This window comes from Eptatretus burgeri, chromosome 15 (assembly GCF_056783735.1).
Source record: "Eptatretus burgeri isolate ZD-2024b chromosome 15, Ebu_testis_v1, whole genome shotgun sequence".
NCBI classification, from domain to species: Eukaryota; Metazoa; Chordata; class Myxini; order Myxiniformes; family Myxinidae; genus Eptatretus; species Eptatretus burgeri.
In genome coordinates, this window is record NC_140975.1 from 10,365,205 (window position 1) to 10,388,934 (window position 23,730).

The 23,730-nt window shown below is 43.3% G+C and overlaps 1 protein-coding gene across 1 annotated transcript; it reads left to right on the forward strand.

Moving 5' to 3' along the window:
* The first annotated feature begins 19,094 nt into the window (after window positions 1–19,094).
* Window positions 19,095–22,101, forward strand: MRPL52 (mitochondrial ribosomal protein L52). The gene is made up of 5 exons (XM_085858043.1): window positions 19,095–19,149; window positions 19,486–19,573; window positions 19,874–19,941; window positions 20,817–20,881; window positions 21,409–22,101. Exons 1-5 carry the CDS (start codon window positions 19,119–19,121, stop codon window positions 21,571–21,573), a joined length of 417 nt encoding a protein of 138 aa, XP_085714169.1. The 5' UTR covers window positions 19,095–19,118; the 3' UTR covers window positions 21,574–22,101.
* The last annotated feature ends 1,629 nt before the right edge of the window (window positions 22,102–23,730 follow it).

Here is a 23,730-nt window from a genome sequence, read left to right on the forward strand (position 1 = left end):
CACGGGTTCAGGTTTCATTGCAGTTAAGAGGTGATTTATATATTTATCAATAATAATAAATGTATGTGTGTCAGCCAGTCAGTCAGTGTATGTGTCTCTTTCATAATTCCAAAACCATGAAATTTGACGGCCTGAAACTTTGCATGTATACTAAGGGAACTCCAAGGGAGTGCATGAGTTTGGGTTATTTTGCATGTTCGGGTTAATTAAAACACTCCTTTCAAAGATGATTAACGACTTTATTTAATTATAACCTTCATCAGGCGATCCTCAGCCACCTCTCTGTCCCTCACTGGGGTCCGAATTCCCCATTTTTTTTGGCATGCTCAACAATGCCTTGACTTGGAACAGGCCACAACAATTTATTAATGATAAAGGTTTTATTTTTTTTCACTTTCCTCACTCATATCCTCGACTTGAATGCCTGTTCATCATAGCTACGAATCGCTGGATACATTGCAATGCTTATAAACGCCCGGAGGCACCAGTGTTCGTGGCTTTATTTCATTTCCGCACATGCCATAACCTCTAGATTCCAGAATCTCTTAATCTCAGCCGAATTTCAAAATGTAAACTCCAGAATTTAACTTATCAACAGTTCTGACTGCTTAAACAAAGTGTTAATTTGTCAATTTCGGACAATGCTCGATATTCCGGGCATCTCCGGGTGTATGGTGTTTATATGACCGATCGGCAATCATTTGCCAAGCCAGCCGTTGCTTATCAACCATTTTGTTTGAGTGCTTGCTTCAGTGCTTAAGCCACTCGGCGAGCTTGGTTGTTCGTTTCCAAGCCATGGCCGTATACTGCAAAAGTATTCGCACTGTCACTGAATATATCGATCGACTTGAACAAAGTTCAGGCCCAACTCACCTGTGTTTGGTCTCGCGTTGTTGCGCATGTGGTCCCTTGGGTGGTGGCTAACTTTCTGAAAATGTGCAATTTTATTTTGACATTTCCCCTTTTTGTACGATCTTCTTTCATTATATGACTCGTCACTTCGACCTGGACAGATACATATAAAACTAGAAGGGCACTCGGTGGAGCGCATACCTCCGCCATGCAACGGCTGATCCATGAGAACATATCGGGCCCAATACATGTTTTAAATATCATGCTATGTATTGTTTTTGGCCCTATCTCTCAATGGTGACGAATCACTTTAAAAATCAAATAATTCTCATGTCTAGATCCAGATTCGGATCTTTACCAAAATCTAATCAGTTCATCTTGTCACACACCCAACCTGCCCACCAAATTTCATCCGAATCCGTCCACAACTTTTTTAGATATCCTGCACACAAACAGACAGTGGTGAAAACATAACCTCCTTCCACCTTCGGTGGTGGAGTATTCTATACCAAATAAAACGGCACTCTTTGACGTCGCGACATCGACAGATCTGCCTCCGCCCACATTATTACATAATCGTAATTCTTGTACCAAGTCTGATTTAAATTCTGAACCCAGTTTCAAAAAAATTAAATAATTTTGGCTGCCAGACCATGTGGCCGATCAAATTAAAAAAATATCTTCCGCATCACTACTTGATCATAATTGTGAAGTTTCACGTTGATTGATAAAGCGGTTTAAGAGATAATTTTTTCAAGATTTTCGTTCAATCCAACATAGCGACCTGACCATGTGATCTATCAATTATTCATGAACACGCTGGTATTCCCAAGGCTTCGGGAACATGCTTGTGACGTTTCTCCTCGATCTGTTAAGCTGTTCTGGAGAAGATTTTTTAAAGCTTTGTTCTTTAAAAAAATCATAGCTACCAAACCATTTGACTTATGACATCATAGGTGGAGAACTTTTTGTTTCTTATGAATATGCGATCATATCTGTAAAGTTTCACCTCAATCTGTTCAGCCGTTTCAGAGAAGAAGATTTTTGAAGGCTTTTATGTAAAAAAAAAAATAAAATGGCTGCCGATCCACATAACCGATGACTTCATCAATATTTTCCCCCCATACAATGTAGCCCGAGATCTGGATGACCATTCTACGTGTGCAATTATGACGTCATAACAAAGCCACCTATGACATCATCAAAAAAAATCGCACTTATTCTCCTATGGGGAGTACTTTACATGTGCCAAGTTAAAAAAAAATTTCCATGGAGTAGTTTCGGAGATTCAGCTTCAAAGTTTTTCCTTTTTTCCAAAATGGCTGCTACACCACGTGGTCTATGAGGTCATAATTATCAGTAAACATTCAACACAAGTAGTTGCACCAATGGTAAAAAAAAAAAATTAATGTCAATTGGATAAGCAGTTTCAGAGAAAATTAGCATGTACTTACGGATGAATGGACAACCCAAAAACATAATGCCTCTGGCGACTTCATCAGCAGAGGCATAAAAAATAATAGTGGCAATACCCCTGGGCGTTCACCTGGTAGCAGCTGGATTAAAAAACAAAACAGGGAATCACTCGTGGACATGGGTGACTCACAAAATATGTAATGGAGAAGAAAGTAAATACCAATGGATTTTCTTTTTTTTCATGCCGTGAACAAATTTTGGTACATCACAGGTGATGAAGGTGGTGGTCAAGTTTCATTGAAATTGTGTGTGTGTGTGTGGTTTCAGAGAAGAAAGCAAATACATATTTTGGGGTGCAGCCCTCTTCCCCCTCCCCCCCTCCATAGACCCTCTTTGACCCTGATTTTAACATTTTTGATTCAATGCTGTAAACAAACTTTGGTACAGTACATATAGTAGACCAGCCAAGGTCCAAAATTGTGACTTTTACCTGCATGAAATGTTAATAGCCGGCACCCATGCTAAATCAATGAGTCATTGGTCAGACAGAAATACTAGGGTGGATGCCACTAAAAATTTTGACCTTAAAGGTCATTTCAAGGTCATTTTGTGCCCCCAAAAAGGTCAAATTTCAAAGTCATCCAAATATAGTCATGTAATATATCAAAAGAAAGATATGGAAGAGACAAACCGTTTGGTACTATTTTTAGGTCAGAATATTGATCTCAGAAGTAGGTCATGTCAGTCAAAGTCCACCCTAGTATAATAATATATAGTCCACCCCAGTATAATACCTAAAAGTAGTCAGGAAAAAAAAGTACTACTTTTATATAATATTTATTTAAATTGCCAAGAATTAATATAAACAGATGCATCTTTTGAAGTATTATTAAAAACAAATGGCATTTAAATATCAAATTACAACAAATGAATATATGAGGCCCGGCAAGGAGGGGTGATGTAAGCGACATTTTAATGATATGATTCGAGGCTCGGATGATAGGGGAAGGGTTAAAATAGTGCTATATGGCATTAACTCCAATATGGCCGATGTGGCCCTTACATCACTCCTCCTCACGGCACCTCATATTTTTTTTTAACAAAAATTTCATGTGTATGCAATATGTATTTGACAGAAAGAGTGTTCAATCTGATGGATTACAACAGTCAATAGAATCGTAGCCACAGGCATTGGTACATTTCATATTGTTTTTGAAGCAGGTGCATCTTGCAGTGTTGCACTTCGTTTTGCAAGAACAGATCGCAAGTTCGAGGCAGGACAATGGTACAGGAGGTAGCCTGGTCCATTGAGGTTTCAGACAACCTGACTCCTTCTTCCAAGCATCTGGGGGAAATGTCACAACAATAGTTTCCATCTCTGCTTGAAGCCAAATCTTGGCCTGGATCACGTTGCACATGAAGCTCCAAAGCATCACGTGTTGGAGGAAGCAGTTCCAGGCCTGTCTTGGCTTTGCTGAACATGAAAAGACGATTAAAGCAGACCGAAAATTGCTTCAACGTCTTTTGAATGCGGTGACTGCAGGTAGAACAGTGGAAATGACAAATATCCTGAAACACAAACTGTCACCAATCCCACTCTCCTTGGCAAACACTGGAGGAGAGATGAATTCAACAAATAAAGCAGAACTGATCAGTGTTTTGATGAACAGAATTGAAACTGCTTCAGAACTTCCAGAATCTGACATGAAGACTTGTTTTCTCATTGATGGTCATGCACTCATCCAAGCAATGGGAAAGCCTCATGGATGTCAGACATTTGGAGACTATGCAGCTGCTTTTATTCGCTCAGTGACACGTTATTTTGGAGATAACATGACACGAGTTGACATTGTGTTTGATCGCTATCTGGGTGTGATTCAATCAAATCTGGTACCAGAGCAAAACGAGTGAACAAGAAGAAGCCTATTCGAAAGCTGATAGATTGACCAGATGTTCCACTGCCTCAGGTTTGGAGCCAACTTTTTGCTGTGGATGAAAAAAAGGCAGACCTGGCACATTTACTCTCTGAAATTATCATCCAGAAAACCAAAGATCATCCAGAAGAATACGAGATGGTAACTGGAGGTGGATTCATGGACCACACTGGGGCAAAACAACCAGGAGATCCAAAGATGACCTCAAACTTAATGGGAATCATGAAGAAGCAGACACAAGGTTGATTCTTCATGGCTCTGAAGCAGTGGATTTGGGCTATCAACGAATTCTTGTGAAGTGCAGAGATACTGATGTCATGCTTCTCCTTTTGCACTTCACCGTCCCAAAAGCAAGTGAAGTCTGGATGATCTCTGGGACTGCAAAGAAGCAGAAGTGCATTCCCATTCATCAAGTAGCAAAAAAAGTTCCTGATGCAGTGAAGAACTAGAGGGGGAGCACTCGGGAGAGTGCAAAACTTCCGACGCCAATACTGCTGGGTCACTCAAGTGAACCTGATATCTTATTCATTAAATATGATGTCAACAGTGCTGACAGAGTTATAGTTCTTTTCTACATTTTTTTTTGGGGGGGGGGGGGTTGGAAATCACTTAAAACATATAGAAATGCAAAAAAAGAAATCGAAATTTTGTTGAAAAAAAAGTTGCAATTTTTTTTTCTCTAACAAATTTAAATCACTTAAAACATGTAGAAATGAAAAAAAAAATTTTCTCCAAATTTTTTTTTTGGGGGGGGGACTAAGTCCAAAATCTAATGGCATGATCCTTGGACCATACCTAACCCCCCCCCCCACCAAGTTTCGTCGAAATCCATCGAGGAGTTTTTCTGTAATACTGTTCACAAATAAACAAACAAACAGAAAGGGGTGAAAACGGTAACCTCCGATCTTCGATGGCGGAGGTTAATAACCTCTTGAGTTTCCACGCACCCACAGGTTGCGACACAACCTCTTCATTTAGTAGATATGGAAAAAAGACCTGCTGGAATTTTTTTTTGAAAAACCCACGACTGGTAGAAGGGATTGACCGTGATGGTGAGCTTGAACTGGTTGAACAGTTTGTTTGCAACCTCAAAGAAAGTCCAGGGCTGCAAACAATTGATAGTGCAAGATTGAACATGTTCAGCAAAGCCAAGACAGGCCTGGAACTGCTTCCTCCAACACGTGATGCTTTGGAGCTTCATGTACAACGTGATCCAGGCCAAGATTTGGCTTCAGGCAGAGATGGAAACTATTGTTGTGACATTTTCCCCAGATGCTTGGAAGAAGGAGTCAGGTTGTCTGAAACCTCAATGGACCAGGCTACCTCCTGTACCATTGTCCTGCCTCAAACCTGTGACCTGTTCTTGCAAAACGAAGTGCAACACTGCTCGATGCTACTGCTTCAAAAACAACTAGCATCCGTTGAAGACAAAGTCTTCGATATCCCCCGCCAAAGTAAAAAAAAAATTTTTTAATCTGTAAACATCAAAAGGCACGAGTTCACCACTTGCTTGATATGTGTACCAAATTTCGTTAAGATATCTTGAGGGGATTTGTAGTTCAGCTCCGGAAACGAAATGTGACGGACGGACGGACGGACGTACGGATGGATGGAACCCATTTCTATATCCCCCGCCAACTTCGTTGCTTGGCGGGGGATAATATGAAATGTACAAATGCCTGTGGCTGCGATTCTATTGACTGCTGTAATCCATCAGATTGAACACTATTTCTGTCAAATACATATTACATACACATCAAGTTTTTGTTAAAAAAAATATATATTCATTTGTTCTAATTTGAGATTCTAATGCCATTTGTTTTTAATAATACTCTCAAAAGATGCATCTGTATATATTAATTCTTGGCAATTTAAATAAATATTATATAAAAGTAGTAGTATTTTTTCCTGACTACTTTTCAGTATTATACTGGGGTGGACAATATATTATTATACTAGGGTGGACTTTGACCGACATGACTTACTTCTGAGATCAATATTCGGACCTAAAAATAGTACCAAACGGTTTGTCTCTTCCATACCTTTCTTTTGATGTATTACATGACTATATTTGGATGACTTTGAAATTTGAACTTTTTTGGGGCATAAAATGACCTTGAAATGACCTTTAAGGTCAAAATTTTTAGTGGCATCCACCCTCGTATTTCTGTCTGACCTATGACATTGATTTAGCATGGGTGCCGGCTATTAACATTCCATGCAGGTGAAAGTTTTTTTTGAAGCCTTTTTGCTTCTTGGCTGGTCTACTTATAACAGTTTATGACGTTTGCTGTCAAGTTTCATTGAAATAGTGTGCGTAGTTTCAAAGAAGATGTTGCAAATGTTTGTGGATGGACGGACGGAGGGACGGACGATGTGCGCCATCCCATAAGCTCCCCGGAACTTCGTCACAGGTAAGCTGATAAAATGTTTCTTTTTTGAAAAATTTATTCAACCGTTTCGTTGGAACTCTTGCTTGTAGCATTTTTCAAGCTTCGATCTCTGCAAGCTTCTCTGGTGATACTGTGGTGCAGTTCTCCATGGGGACATCTCCACGCATTAAGAAGACAAAATAAATTAGATGATTACAATTAATAGAACATGTTTTCAGTTGTTGCAAAGCAATGAATCATCACATCATGGCGGGATAGCCAAGAGGTACGCACTCTCGCTCTAAGCTGTCTCGCCTGGGTTCAAATCCCGACCCAGCTATAAACTGTCATCCTGGTGTTTCTTATTCGTCTTCTTTTGGTTTTAATGGCGTTTTCAGACCCATGAGGGTCTATATATGTCAGTCAAACACCTCAACTGGAGCAGACAAGTATGGGGGACATTTATTGTTTGATCCGTTTTGTTTATAAATTTCAACAACATTTGCAGAGTCGAGGGTGCTTCTGGTTTAATCAGCACAGTGTATCCAGTACAGCTCACCTCTCTCCCTCTCCCACTCCTCTCTCTGTCCCAACACTCTCTCTCTCTCTCTCTCTCTCTCTCTCTCTCTCTCTCTCTCTCTCTCTCTCTCTCTCTCTCTCTCTCTCTCTCTCTCGATCTCTCGATCTCTCGATCTCTCGATCTCTCGATCTCTCGATCTCTCGATCTCTCGATCTCTCGATCTCTCGATCTCTCGATCTCTCGATCTCTCGATCTCTCGATCTCTCGATCTCTCGATCTCTCGATCTCTCGATCTCTCGATCTCTCGATCTCTCGATCTCTCGATCTCTCTCGATCTCTCTCGATCTCTCTCGATCTCTCTCGATCTCTCCCAACCCTCTCCCACCCCTCTCCCTACGCTTGACCCTCTTTCCTCTCTCCCTCCCCTCCCTCTCTCTCCCTCTTTCTCCCACCACTCCCACCCCCCCCCCCTTCATCGCCCACCCCTCCACCTCTGTTAAGGGGACTGATGGTTTAGTTTTAAATTTAAAATGGTTTCTCAAGAGTGTATCATGTATGAATCGGATTCTGAGTGAGCCGACCGGAGGGATGCAAAGGAGTGCAAAGATCACTGCATGTGCGAGCATGCATGCATGCATGAAAGCAGGCCTTTGCCAGGTAGATAGTGTGGGTTTTACATGCTCCCACCTGGTTATAAATATATATATATATATATATATATATATATATATATATATATATATATATATATATATATATATATATATATATACACATACATATATATATATATATATATATATATATATATATATATATATATATATATATATATTGTTGTGGTTACCATCCGTTCGGCGTGCGGGCGACCGCTTCTAGCCAATGGCGGCTGCTCTCGCCCACCGAACGGACAAACCTAGTCGCAGCTTTCGGATCAACGCTGAAATCCAGCTACCGGTGTATCTTTAATCACACCACAGCCTTGTCAATACTCCACCTGCGCTACAGGGTCCGATCACCAAATGGTCGATTTACCTAATTAATCGCGCGGGCAGACTACCGAGAGACTGTACCTCAATGGGGCCTGCTTGGAAATGAGCCGCTAAGCAGCTCGCTCCGTTTGCGATTTGCCGAGCGGTGTATATCGCCAAGCCCCGCCGGATCCGATTCTTTTATCGGCTATTAAAAAGCCAGCTATATTCCGAACTCAATTATGGCAGTTCAATGAGGGAAAGGACGCAACGAACGGGTAAACATTTAAATGAACAATGTGACCAGCAGGGTGACCTGTATCTTGCCAAAAGGTGACCACGTGTGACTTCTTTAAGGTCACACTGAGGTGAACAGAGCTGCTATCCACCAGGAGCGACTCCTTGAGGAATATCTGCCTACGAGAGATTCCGATGAGAATCGTTCTACAGAGTAATCATGAAAAATATGCGTTTGCCTCATAACGTCACCAAATGACGTCATAATGTCTCAAGCTTAACATATGAAGAAAGCACTCATTGAGGTGTTCAATTTGAGGTTCAACACGATATGGTTCCTAAAACTTGAAAATTTGACCTTGGGGTCAAATATGTTTGACCTCAGGCGCTAACCATGAAGGTCAAGGAAAATCGCCACCAAAAATTAATCAGCTGAGCGCCAGACCATGAACTATATTCCCATGAAGTTTGAAGACGATCCGATCAAAATTACTCAAAAAATAAGGGTTTCGTCGACTCCCCTGATTTACGACAAAGTGACCTTGACCTTTGACCTTGACCTTCAAAATTTTATGCGCTGAAAGGGACCTCTATAGGCCTCTGATATGCGGTTACAAAAATTTCCAATGATAACTCTGCTCTGCAGAATTTTTTATACATGATTACAGACAAAAAAAAAATTAAAAAAATTAAACAAAAACATACAAGCTGACGAACATATCTTGCAAAAACTTCGTTTTGGCAAGATAACAATGACATTTATTAACACATGCACATATACAAGCAATGAAACGGGGGTAAGGGACAGGACACGAGTAAAAAAAACTACAACCGTCTATTTATTATGTACAATTACTTATCAACCGGTCTACTTAAAGACATGGCACCACAACGTTCATACAAAGAATACCCCGGAAAGAAAAGGCCCGGGCCTTTAATGTTTCTTAGAGTTTGGGAGACCGAAGGAGCTCCGAGAGGCCGTGCTGGTGACCTGTCGCCTTCGTGGCAACTCGCTGGGTGCTCCTCGGCGTCCCATCCACACGGCAGCTGGAGTGACCGCGGCGCGGCCCAGGCCTCACTGTGCGGCCCGGTCGATTAGGCCTAGTCGACAACGCCTCAGAGGAACAAACGGGCCTTTGCTCTGAGTTGATGCTCTCTGAAGAGCCCGTCCGTTCCTCAGCGTCGTTTGGACTGTCCCGGAGCCCGATCACTTCGGACCTTATGCCGCTCATTGGCAACTCCTCTCCGGCTTCTCCCCAGCGACCCACAGTTCGGCACGGCACAGCAGGCTGCGCTCCAGGCTCCCGTCTCCTCCGCTCTCTCCAGCTCCTCACCGACTGCAGACTCCAGACTCCAGACTGATCCAGCTCCCAACGCGGCTCCACACAACTCCTCACAACTGCGCGCTTGGCGTCTCTGCGCGCCCTTATATTGGGTTCGTAAGGCAAGGTTTTGATCTCCGATCTCTCATCTCTGACCCCCCAGCTGGCTCCGCCCCTTTCAATCTTTTGATCCGATTTTGATGCGAAGCTCGGAGAGAGCGGACGTGGCAGAGATCATCTGCCCCACGCGGACGTTGTGGAAATCACCGGCCCCCGTCCTAACAGGGAACCCCTGCGTCTGTCGGTGGTGATGCCGTTCGTGGAGAACTCGCCGTGGCTGGCGCAAAGATGGCGGCGTTTGCGGAGGTGAAGGTGAGGCGATGCTGTTCATTGTTGAGATGTGGTTTAGGAGATGGCAAGGAGATGTTGTTGTGGTGAAGGTGGTTGTTGTGAAGGTGGTTGTGGAGAAGGTGGTTGTTGTGAAGGTGGTTATTGTGAAGGCAGTCGTGGAAAAGGTGGTTGTGGTGGTTAAAATGTGGTTGGTCCAAAATAAAGATAGCAAAAGAAAAACGGATAACTGAAGATTCACAGCCCTGCACACAAATAATTTCCCGTTAAACATCAGTGGGGAAATCTATCTGAACACAGACTTATCGACATAACTGATGTCTGGGATACCTTTATGGTGTTCTGTGAATTTCCATAACCGTAACAATATATACACTATAAAGAACCTGGCGATTAAAAATAAAATGTTGCTGTTTCGTAGCATTTTATCACCCTTTCCTTCCCCTGCCCCTCACTCTTCCTTCCCCTCACGCTGACTTTGCTTCCCCTCCACTCATGCTGCCTTCCCTTCCCTTCCCTCATGCTGCCTTTCCTTTCCCTCCCCTCATGGTGCCTTCCCTTCCCCTCACACCACATTCTCTTTCCCTCACGCTGCCTTCTCTTCCTATCGTGTGCTGTATTAATGTGATGTTTTAATGTACCCCATTTCATTCAATCCTGTACTATTCCCCCCGCCCCTGCTTTTCTCCACAAGTCCCCGATCAAATTCAACTTCAGAACCCCCTCACCTCCTCCCAAACCCCCTTAGTGTTCCAACTTCCCCCCCTCTCTCCTCCATCCTCCTCACTCCCACCAACCTCCCGGAGTGTGTAGCGATGTTTGGTGAGGCGTCGCTCTCCCCACCCCCTCCCTCCTCTCTCCCTCCCTTACTCTCCCACTTATAGCTCCCTCTCTGTTTGTTCCCCCCTTCTCGCTCCGCATCCCTCCTTGCTCCCCTCTCCCTTCTCTCTCCATCCTCCCTCCTCTCTCTCCCTCCCTCTTTCTCCCCCTCCCCACCCCCCGTTATTATTCCTGTCTGCGAAGCGTGGGTTGTATTTGCTGGTGTACAACGTTAGCTTGTCACTAGTACTGAACTTACAAAAGGTTGGTGACCATGAATGTGTTTACAGTCGTCATTTTTTATCCACCTTTTAGAAATAAAAACTTAATGGGAAGCATTCCTTTTGGGATGATTCTTGTTGGATCATCTATCCTTTTCGGATCACCCCAAGAGTAATGCTCTTCATGAAAGCAGAGAGTGGCATCCGGTAATTATGAAAAGCAGAAGGTGTGCTTTGCAGGTATTTATGGATGGATCGATTTGATGTTTCCGAAGCAAATGAAATCTACAGTGTCATCAAATGCAGAGAAGTTAAAACACCAACTGTGGGGGAGAAATATGTAAATCACAACTTCTAGTGATGTCCATGCCAAATGTGCCATATTTAAGGTGGGGCAGTGTACAATCCCAAACTGTTGTGATTAAGGCTTAAAAAAGAAGAATAGTGTACAAAATGGTTGGAGGCTGGACCAGGAGCACTGGATCACGTAAGCAGTGGGTTAAACAATCTCACTAAAGGCAGAGGTACAAGGACTTGGATTCCATTTACAGTTTCTGGGAACTCGGCTCATGTCAGGGAATTACCAAGTCACTGGGGGATCATGGATGAAAACCCATCTGACTCATGATGGACCTTCAGCAGGAGATGGGAGCTGGCACGATGGGATAGACTACGAGGTACACACACTCGGCTTGAAGCTGTCTAGCCTGGACTTGAATCCTGACTCAGCTATAAACTGTCATCCTGCTGTTTCACAGGCAAGATGATTCATCAATGTGTGTGCCTTTCCTCCGATGAATGCCAAGCTGCGTGTCCTGTCTGCCAGCATTAGTTGGTGGACGTTAAAGATCTCACGGTGTCCTTCACGAAGAGTGGGCGAGCTATCGCCAGCACGATAAACGAATGACAAATTCCTTCTGTAACCAACAGGGACACTGCACCAGTAGCACAGCAGTGCCGTCAGCCAATGATGCTACTCCACAGCCTTGTGCCACCTACAAAATAGTGAAGGGGAGGGGAGGATCAGAGGAGGGGAGGGGAGGGATAATTTGCCTGGCCCACCTGATATAGTTTATTAATTTCCTGTGGTCCCAGCACATTAAATGTCAATATTTTTATTGGTATAAGTGTTGTTTTTTGTTTTTTTGTATACCTTGTCGAGGCTCGTATGAGAGCTAACGCACAACGCACAGCAAGGGGGGGGGCGGGTATGAGACAAGAGAGGCAGGAGAGGGAAGGACAAAACAGTGGGGAACAGACATGAGATCTGTGGAAGGGAGAGGGGTGGGGCAGGGAGCATGGGGAATACAAGATTGACATTACATTGACTTTCAGGAAGGAAAGCAGGGAATTTGAAGGAGTTGGGTTTGGGGTGGATTAACGGGGTAGAAAAGATCGATGATTTGGATGGGGGATGATAGGTGGTAGTGAACAGCTGTTTTGAAGGCCTGGAGGGCAGAATGGGATTGAACAGAGTGAGGGAGTCTATTCCAAAGGTGGGGAAAAAAGAGGAATGAAAGAGTGAAGATGAGCAGTGATTGATTCGTGATTTTGGTAGTTTCACCAGAAGGGGGTTGTTGGCGGACCTTGAGCGCTCTGCGGAAATATGGTTGGGGACAAATCGCAGACAAATCAGGGGAGCGAGACCGGAGAGGAGACGGTAGAAGACAGAAAGACCACCGACCTGTCTGCGGTGGGAAAGTGAGAGGCCCAAAGACTCAGCCTCACCGCGGGAGATGCCAATGATCCGAAATGCCTTGGTTTCCACAGCGTGAAGCCGAGAAAGGTGGGAGGCAGGAGCACCAGCCCAGAGGGAAGAGCAGTACTCCATCAGGCTGTGGATGAAAGTCTGCATATGAAAAGGCAGTCACCCCCACTTCAGCCCCCTTTTACCCCCATCCCCCTATTCCACCCTGTAATGGTCTTTGAATGATTTTATTAAATTGATTCAAAACCTGCTTTTGAGAGCAGCTGTTCTGCAATACCGTTTTTAAGTAAAGTAAAAATATGGGCGGAGCTTAGGGTTGTGACCCAGTTGGGCGGAGCTGAGGGTTGTGACCCAATTCGGCGGAGCTGAGGGTTGTGACCCAGTTGGGCGGAGCTGAGGGTTGTGACCCAGTTGGGCAGAGTTTCGTCTGGGGTTTGGTCTGTTCCTTGGTTCTGCGAGATTTGAGGTGCCACGAGATTTTATGAGGACAGGGTTCTTTCCAGCCACCTGGGGTCCTGTTGTGCTGTGAAGATCTCTGCTGCTCTATATTCGTCGATTTAATCCACACAAAAAAAAGAGGACTGCTGAGTTAAATGTACATTTAAATGCTGAACAACTGGTCTCTCATGAAAGAAAGATACACTTTGATTACAAACCGTGCAGAGGATAGAAAATACACGTCGTCATGATTAATATTTGAAGTCTTCAATAAAATAACTTTTGGTGGCGAGTTAGAGGTGACAGACAAAAAGAGGGTTGGTAGGAATCGAAAGTGGGTTTTTTGGCTGCTCTGAGAGCACCCTTATTCTGGACATTTCCATCTGTCCGTCTGTCCGCGAAACTTTGGTCAAGCCTCGGGGCTAAACCACTCAACCGATTCCAATGAAATTTGGTAGGTAGGACTAATATTTCTGGGAATAGTGTGCTTTCGAATATGGGACCCCGGGCCCTAGCAACGGAATAGCAACAGCCCTTTAAAGTTGTCAAATCTCGAAAAAAAATATTTAAAAAATCGAAAAATCGAAGCTTAGAGTTCTGTGCACAATCTATCTAGCTCCCTTCATGCCAATTTGCAGCTCTAACAAAAAATATTTGTAGGAGGAGATAGGTTTTGGGCGAGTACATGTCGAACATTTCAGAAACGGTTAATTGCGAATATCTCGAAGAGAAAGAGTCTGATTTTGATGAAACTTGGGTGAAATGTGTACAATGTGGCTGGCATGTACGCAAAAATGAATGGTTGCTATGCACACCTCCGTCGCTTAGCAACAGCTAAAATACTTTATCGTACATCGTACACTTATTGTGGACTGTACCAAAAAATCAATACCTCCGAAACTGGACCTCCGAGGGACCTGTTTTTTTTGTGCCCAAGGAGAATGTTTTACAGCATCATATAAAAAAATAAAATATTTAGTGAATAGATAAATGGAATTACCAGGGCTGCCATTTGTTAGAGTCTCTTTGGAAACATGCCTGAAATTTCACAAGGCGGGTTTCTGGGCGCAAACTCAGAGGGCTGTGATAATCATATTTATTGTGCTAAATTGATTGATAGCATGCACATGAATATCGGCTAGTCGCGTCGGCCAGCTTTCCATCTAGAACGAGCAGCCATGTCGCATACTGGCTTGTTTCATTCACTTATTCATTCATTCATCAATTCATTCTCTATTACTTACGAAATCTAAAGATTTCATAAGTATTTTGATGACTTCTGTCCTCTGTTTGTGTGTTTGTTTGTTTGTATGCACGACAACTCGAGAACGGAAGAAGCTACCAATGTCAAATTACACCACGTGATTCAGGAGGGCGATGGCTAGCGCTGATTAGATTTTGGTCAAAATCGGTCAAAGGTCAAGGTCACAGTGAGGTCAAACATAATTCCGTAAATTCATGTGGAGAAATGGAGTATTTTTGCTTCAGTCGACGTTACGAGTTCGTTTTAACTTCGATTTTAATTGTCTTCGGTTTTTTGCGATCGCTTAGGACGCTTAACACTCGGTTGTCGAAATTCTGGTAAAAATCGGATGTTTTGGAGACGTTTTAAGATTGTATAAAAAAATATTTCACTCGCCACGTCACGGCTCGTCACGTGGTGCAGCGCCCTCGAGCAGACGCGGCGTTGAGTCACGTAAAGGTTTTGCGTGTGCGCGCTGATGGTGTTTTCGATAAAAATGGTGTTTAAAAGTCATTTTTTATCCCAATAAAGGTTATCGTCGCATGCCTGACTCGCTAAGCCGTCGGATTATGTAAAGATTGTTGGTGGATGGCCGAATATTACGGTTTTGTGACTTTCATAAAATAATATTAAATAATTGCGTGGAGAAATGGAGATTTTTGCTTCGGTCGACGTTACGAGTTCGTTTTAACTTAGATCGCAATTCTGTTTTCACTTTTGGTAACGGTTAAGTATGCTTAATACTAGGTTGTCGAAATTCTGGTAAAAATCGGATGTTTTATGAGATTTATGTCGGGTGTCGTGTCTGAGGCTTAAAGGTCCCCTGACATGCCAAAGTACATAAATTTCATTTATATATGTCCTAGAGGAGTTTTTCATCGTGATTTCAGATCTGACAATGTTTTTTTCACAATACTCATTCTGTAAAATGTAAAATTAAAAAAACAACGTCTTTGGGAACGCCCCTAAAAATTCTCCTGAAAGGGGCGTAACCCACATGACGTCATATATAGGATGTCAAAGGCTGCACGTTAATTACTCGGGTGGGTGGTCTACGTGATTCTATTGGCTTCCTGTGTGTTTCCACATTTGATTGGTCGACTCAATCGCTTCGTTCATTTCTGCTTTAAAAAAATCGAACATTTGGTTTTGAATCATGGATGACATGGACTTTCACTTGTCTGGTAATGACAGTGAGTGTGAGAGAAATGAAGGATTTTGGTCTGAATCACATGGAGCATTGTCGGATAACGTAGTTGCGGGAGATGAAGTTCAGGCAGCTGGAAATGAAATACGGCCTTAGCAGTTCGAGCCCGAAGCAGGACAAGCAGAGGAAAATGGCTGAAATTCCCGGAGTTCATGACGATCGGGAGGACATCGAAGGAAGGCTCGGAAATAACAACTGGTGAGACTAAATCCTCTTCGTAATTCAATAATGTAAATTCGACTTGCATACTGCTCAATATCAGAAATATTTTAGTGAGGTGACGTGAATAGCGCAGCGGACATGTTTCTCCGCGGCGAATTAATCACAAACAAGGCCGGCGCATGTCATCGGCCGTATCTCTCCGCGCATAAAACGAAGCAACCTCGCTGTCCAGATACGATGAAAACTTGTGTGCAGAACACACCTTGCAACACAATTGTCTCGAGTCGTCCGATAAATCTGACATTCTGTTGCATTTTTATTTATCTTATTCCTACTGTCGTCATGTAGCACCAGTAGAAAACAATGAAGAAAAGACAATAATAAAATAAAGCTACAGCACGTCAGATTTATCGGCCTAGTCGGACGGACAACAGATTTATCGGAGTAGTCAAGACTCTAGAGATCTCGAGTTGACAAGTAACTTGTGTTAGCATGCACACAATGGATAAGTCAATGCGTAAGAGTCCCGAGGATATGAGGCCGTGTAATAGGACAGATACATTTGTCTTTCATAGTTGTGCAAACATTTTCCCCTTTTCTTTTATTACAGCATTTTGGCTGGTGGTGGTGGTCGTATGGCAGCGTCACTGCCGGGGTAGCTATCTTTTCTTGAAGCGCGGCTGTGTCGCTGATGCAGTGCCCCTCTACGAGTACACACACTGGAACTGGTACTCATTTCGCCGACCTCGGAAGGATGACAGGCTGAGTCAACCCCCTGGTGTATTAATTTAGCGGCCGACGGGGCTTGAACTCAGGACCCTAGGATCCCAAGCCACCACCCTAACCACTGAGCCAACACCAGGCTAGCATTTTGGCTGAATGTTAATGAATAGCAAGCCAATGGAAGCAGTACCTTCAGTTTAGATGTCCATATTCTCCGACGATTATCATCTTTCGGGAATACATGAAGGCTTACACCGTCTTTGCTTGTAATGCTGCATCCTGCTACGATACATCTTGCAGGCATTTTAGAAAGTACGGCTAAAACTATTTAAAACTCGCGAAACAATCACCGGAATTAAGACGAACACAGAGATTGCACTAACATGTGCAAAATGCATTTGTAGGTACTGTATTGAGGCGCGCGACATCTCGACTAGAGTCAATCCACTCTGTGTGAGTTACTGTTTGTGACGTCACGCAGAGATTCGCTGAAGTCCATTTTTTAGTGGCGGGGCATAGCAAGTTGTGAATAGCTCCAGAAATGATCGAAATATTGCTCTAATTATCCCATTTTGATTAAAAAAAAAACATGGGTGATTTCTTCACTCGGAGGATAAAGTTAATTTATAAATAACAAGTTTATTTTGCATGTCAGGGGACCTTAAACTGAAGATTATGCTAATGAGGGGGATTGTAACATGGCATTACGAGTTCGTTTTAAAGTCGATTTCAATCCTGTTTTCACTTTTGGAAACGGTTAAGTATGCTTAACACTCGGTTGTCGAAATTCTGGTAAAAATGGGATGTTTTATGAGAGGTTTGGTACAGAATCATCGTAGAAACTTCTGGTTTGCGTCGCTACCTTCTCGAGAGACAGCTTTTTTAGACAAGGTCAGAGGTCAAGTTGATGATTTCGTCAGTACCAGTATATGACTGCTTGTTTGTTTGTTTGTTAATTATTTTATTTTATTTTTTACGAGACGTGATGAAGACGCTTTTTGAGAGATTGTCGGTGGGACGGAGTTTGGAAGGGGTGGTTGATGACTTGGGGTTCGGGAGTGAGGGGGGGTTGATGACTTGGGGTTCGGGAGTGAGGGGGGGTTAATGACTTGGGGTTCGGGAGGGGGTTGATGACTTGGGGTTCGGGAGGGGGTTGATGACTTGGGGTTCGGGAGGGGGTTGATGACTTGGGGTTCGGGAGAGGGGGTTGATGACTTGGGGTTTGGGAGGGGGTTGATGACTTGGGGTTCGGGAGTGAGGGGGTTGATGACTTGGGGTTCGGGAGTGAGGGGGGTTGATGACTTGGGGTTCGGGAAGGGGGCGTTGATGACTTAGAGTTCGGGAGGGGAGGGGTTGATGACTTGGGGTTTGTGAGGGGGTGATGACTTGGGGTTCGGGAGGGGGTTGATGACTTTGGGTTCGGGAGGGGGTTGATGACTTGGGGTTCGGCAGCGCGGCGGTTGATGACTTGGGGTTCGGTAGGGGATGGTTGATGATTTGGGGTTTGTGCGGGAGGTTGGGGACTTGAAGTCACATCTTACATTGCGTGAATGTTCCTTGCATATTGTAATTGTTTCCCTTATTCGACAATTGACTGACTTATGTGAAATATCTACCGATGTTGTTAAAATCGATTTTTGCGGATTCCCTTACCATGTTTACAGAAAGCTATTGAAAAACAAGACGTTTTTTAGTTTCATTTCCATTTCTGCTTGTGTGAATTTTTTGTTGTCGTGAGGAACCATATCCTGCGTCACATCGCCTCCTGTTGGACACAATCTGGAGCTCAAATGACGTCAATAAATCAATTTTTTTAAAAACCAAATATGGACATGAACCTCATCACTGTAATAGTTTCTTCAATGTCTAACTGCTTAATAAATTCTCAAACGGTAATAGTTACGGTATAACAACGTTTCAAAAAAAAAATAAAAAGTTGGTCGAGCGGGATGAAGGTTCCGATCAATTCAATAGCAAAGCTATATACACCCCCAATCGTCGTGGGTTGGGATCCTGTGTTGGAGTTCATTTCTGTTCGGGTTTTCCGCGTAACAATGATTATTTAAAAAAATAAAATAAAACCACCGTGTCAAAAAACCGTTCTCCTATTCTCTGTAGACCGTGCAAACATTTATTTCCTGTTCGAAGGAGACAAAATTGCGATTGCTCAGGATTGTTTCGAAAATATGTGTAATTTTTTTATTATTTGGGCAAATACAAAATATATTTCACACTTTTCTCATTCTACATGCGTCGGGAGTATGAAAGAAGATGCCAAGCAACGAACGTGACACAGCACAGTGTGGAATATAAGAAGAGAAGAAGAAGAGTAAAGGAAGAAGAAGAAGAAAGTCGGAAGAAGAAGAAGAAGAAGAAGAAGAAAGTCGGAAGAAGAAGAAGAAAGTCGGAAGAAGAAGAAGAAGAAGAAGAAGAAGAAGTCGGAAGAAGAAGAAGAAGAAGAAAGTCGGAAGAAGAAGAAGAAGAAGAAAGTCGGAAGAAGAAGAAGAAGAAGAAGAAGAAAGTCGGAAGAAGAAGAAGAAGAAGAAAGTCGGAAGAAGAAGAAGAAAGTCGGAAGAAGAAGAAGAAGAAGAAGACGACGACGACGACGACGACCACCCAAGCGTCATGGCGGCGCTGTTGGCGTGTTCTCGAATCGGTCGGTTGTCCGTGTGTCCAGAGTTCGAGTTGTTTGGTGTTTTTGTACGTCCATAGTCCGAGGAGGCCGTCGTGTGCCCCCACGCGTTTCGTTGTACATCAAGTTAACCATGAAACGATGTGGATGCTAAGTTAGTGTGAGTAGTTTGTTGTTTTTGTCGAGTATAATCGGTTGTTGAGGTAAAGCACAGGCGTGATGGCACTCACGGCCTCTTCCTGACTCAGTGCCCCCTTTCGTTCCCCCAAGCCCGTCTCTTCGTCTCTGCGTTGAATGACTCCCAACACGTTATGACGTACGGTCACGTGACGTGTGTCCCTTTTCTTTGTTCCAAACCAGGACCAGGGTTCTTATCTTCAGTGAGAGTGTGCTCTTCCTCCTTGTCCACTTCACCGAGATGCTGCGCAGGATCCGAATGGCGGGTGAAGTGCGTTTGTCCAGAAGCACTCGAGCAAACACTGCGTCATCACGTTTTGGATTTGTAGATTTTAAAATGTTTTTGCGAGAAATGTTTAAAAAAAACAAAAAAAACATCGAAGATACCACGGTGGTGTTATCTTGCTGGTTTGGTGTGCGGTGAAGCTCTTGCACTCACTCGAGGGATGTGTGGTTGTCATGGGGATCCTTGGTCCTTGGTTGGATCCATGCTGTGGGAGGGATGGCTGTCTGCACTAACATCTGTTCCATGTCTCTCTTTTTTTTTTTTTTTTCTTTTTTGGAATCGCAGACATGGATTGGCTGAAAACAACTCGGTTTATGGACCACTGACTGACCTCCCCGATTGGTCATTTGCAGGTATATGAGACACACCTTGACCTTGTGTGTGTTTGCAGGTGTGTCGTTCTACCCTTCGATGAAGCTCGTGAGCAAACCAAGCTTGCATTGTCACTGACGGCAATTTTTTGGATGAAACGTTGAACTTTGAGTTTGTATTTTTAACAAAACATTTGTGTTCGTCGGGTGCGTGCTTCTTGATTTTGTTGAAAGCTTCGTGCTTGGTTGAGGGTGTTGAACCTCATTGAATTGAAGAGAAATTTATTATTTGTCCACAAAAACGAAAATTTACACTGTCCGACAAACCCCACAATCTTAGGATAAACGAGAAGGGCACTTGGTAGAACGCATACCTCCACTATATACGTAATGTCTGATCTACGAGAACATATCGGGCCCAATACATTTTTGAAATATCATGCTATACATTACTATATCGTTTTTGGCCCTCTCTCTCTCTCAATGGTGAAGAATCACTTAAAAATTGAAATAATTCTCGGATCTTCACCGTAATCGAATCGATTAATCCTTGCGACACACCTAACCTGTCCGAGTTTCATCCGAATCAGCCCACAACTTTTTCAGATATCGTACTATATATCATTTTTGAGCCCCATCTCTCAATGGTGAAGAATCACCTAAAAAATTCCAGTAGTCGGATCCGGATCTTCACCAAACTCGAATCTGTTCGTCCTTGTCACACACAGAACCTGTCCACAAAATTTCATCCGAATCCGTCCGTAACTTTTTGAGATATCCTGTACACAAACAAACAAACAAAGACAGAAAGGAGGTGAAAACATAACCTCCTTCACCTTCGGTGGCGGAGGTAAATATTGTGGTGGAAATTAAAGATGGATGATGTGCTCAGAATGGAAATTATTTTTTGTTGTCAGATGGACGCCCGGCACCGATACAAAAAGGCATTGCCAGGAGGAGGGTGCAGCGAGCAGAGATTGCCGTAAGTTGTGCTGTTTGGGTGGTAAAGATCTGCAAATATTTGGTCAAATGTCCACGAGCTACTGTTTATTTTGATTGTTCTTTTGATATAGTAATGCATAACCTTCGGGATTGATACCCATATCCGGCAAGAAAATTGTTTCCTGCTTTGAATCCCAAGTGTGTGAAGTTAACTCTCCCTCTTTTTTTTTATCACAGTGGTAATCCAAGGTTCGTGGCTTAATTCGTGTAGGGATAAGGACATTATGAGCCATGTACATAATTAATTTTTACATCAATTGCAAGAGCAATCCTAAACTCGGGACAAATCAACACGATAACTGGGATTTAACCTGGAATCTCAACATTACTTGCTAAATGCCTCGTGTGATGGATTGGACGTACTGACCGCGAGGCCAGAAGATAGGATTGATGTGACAGGCGAACCTTGGAGCAGCTTAATGGGGGAAGTTTTATCATTCTGCGCTTGCAACAACATGGCTAACACCCACCCCATCTCCCCCTCCCTGTGCCATGACTCTGTTGCAGAGTCAAATTGTGAGTCTGAGCCATCAAATGGAGAATGCAATGACGCAATGGCACAACAAAAAGGCCGAGATGGCACGTGACCAAGAGAGGGAGAACAGCATGAAGTTCAAGGCAAAGGGATGCAGGATGAAGGCGAAGCTGCAGAATGCAGAGAGCTCATCTTGAGTTGTTCAAATAGTTTGTCTATACAAGTTCTTCGCTGACGTTAGCATGCCAAGCCGATGGTTTGCTTTTTTTTTTCGCCGATTATCCGTTGGCAGTTTGTTACCCTTAGAAAATGGTTGACCATCATGTGCTCGTACCCTGGCCAAATGAATTCCAAATCCCCATCTTGGTCGAGGGTTGTCAGAGCAGCACCCTGCAATTGTTTAGCGCACCGTCCATGGTTGGTTCTCCGCTATGGAATCGCTGACTACCGGTCCCGGATACCTCATACCACCACCCACCATACCAAAGGAGGAACAAAATCTGGCAGTTTATAGATATGTATAAATCAAATGGATTGAGTACAAGTTTGGCCAACGGATACAACAAAATACTGAATTCCTTGTGGCGGGGTGTTTGTAAATCGGAAATTCGAGAATGTTAAATTTGTTTTCATCCTCTCCTTTTAACCATTGCTTCCCTTTTCCATCTCAATTTCTCAGCCTTTATTCCAGATGAAATAGAAAATTAAAATAACAGAACTTCTCATCATTTGTTTCTTTTCCTCATTCTTGGAGTTCTCATTTTATCATTAATATAGAATAACATTGCTTGGTTGTCAAAAAGCCAGACAGGAAAACAAAAGGTGTTTTTGGAGAGTTTCATGAAGATGAGGGAAATGTACTTTAACGAGAAGGGAACTCGGTAGAATGCATACATTCGCCAGGCTGATCAGTTGACGTTTTGTATCCCACTGATAGGCCGTTTCTGGATTCGGACCTGAACTAAAATTTCATCTGCTTGTTCTTATCACCTAACCAACTCATCCACCAAGTTTCATCCGAATCCGTCCACAACTGAGATATCGTGCAATATATCGTTTTAGCGCTATCACTCAATGGTGAAGAATCGCTTAAAAAATTCTCGGATCCGGATTCGAATCTTCACCAAAATCGAATCGATTCTTCCTTGTTACATACCCAACCTGCACACCAAGTTTCGTCCGAATCCGTCCATCACTTTGAGATATCTTGCGACCACGTCGGGTTTGGCCCTATCTCTCAATGGTGAAAATCATTTAAATTCTCGGATCCAGATCCGAATCTTCACCACAATCTAATAATTTTGTCCTGATCACTTTGCCAAGCTCTCCACCAAATCTCGTCCAAATCCGTCCACAACTGAGATATTTTGTTCACAAACAAACAGACAGACAGGGGTGAAAACATAACCTGCATCCACCTTTGGTGGCAGAGGTAAAAATAAATTGCCATGTTCAGCACAAAATTTATTTATTTTTAAAGCACACACAATAATGTGGGGTTGCGAGATATATCGGTTACCAGATGCGGACCTCTTCAGACAAGGTCATTTAGTTGATGTGTTCAATTCCCAATTCTTTGAATGGATCATTATAATCACGAGCTGAGTACCTGCCCTACGGGCGATCTTGTTCCAAGCGTGCAACACGTTTTTCTGAAACGTCCCTTTATTTAGGCGGTGTACAGACAACCGACCACTGCCTCGATATCTCCCGAAAAGAAAAAAAACCCTGGTTACGTATATGAAGCAAAAACATGTACTACTTATGTGCGATATAATACACCGTGGTTATATCGCTCGTATAATTCCAATTTCATCCCCCTCTTCCCCCAAAACACCAAGATGGGTGGAATTTTTTCTCTTCAAATGCAATCAAACAAAACTTTCACAGGCAAGTCTTCAGGGTACCCTCATTAATCCCTGAAAGTTTCAACTTCCGAGGTCAAAGTCTCTCGGAGGAGTAGATGAAATAGACAACACACTGCACTAACATTCCCTCCATGATATACAGATTGTGATAAACCCATCAAGTGTCTGAAACCCATCGCTTTCTCTTCCCACCTTGCCCAGTCGCACCCAACTGTCCCTGGACCCTGTGTCCTTTTCTAATGACAAAGTGGAGAGTTTGCTGTCAAACCTCGACTCAGATTCTGCCACCGGTCCAGACGGCATCAGCCCACGTGTCCTAAAAACCTGCTCCTCTGCTCTTACTCACCTTCTCTCTGTTCTATTCACCCTCTCATTTGCTCAAGGTCACCTGCCATCTGCTTGGAAATCAGCAAACATTACTGCCCTGCACAAAAAAGGTGCAAACGAGAGGGGGAGCACTCTGTGGAGTGCAAAACCTCCACCGCC

Coding starts and splice junctions, on each gene's coding strand:
- MRPL52 (XM_085858043.1), top strand. CDS start 19,119: ATGGCGGCGCTGTTGGCGTGTTCTCGAATCG. Junction 19,574..19,873: donor GGATCCGAATGGCGGGTGAA/GTGCGTTTGTCC, acceptor TTGGAATCGCAG/ACATGGATTGGCTGAAAACA. Junction 19,942..20,816: donor CCCCGATTGGTCATTTGCAG/GTATATGAGACA, acceptor TTTTGTTGTCAG/ATGGACGCCCGGCACCGATA.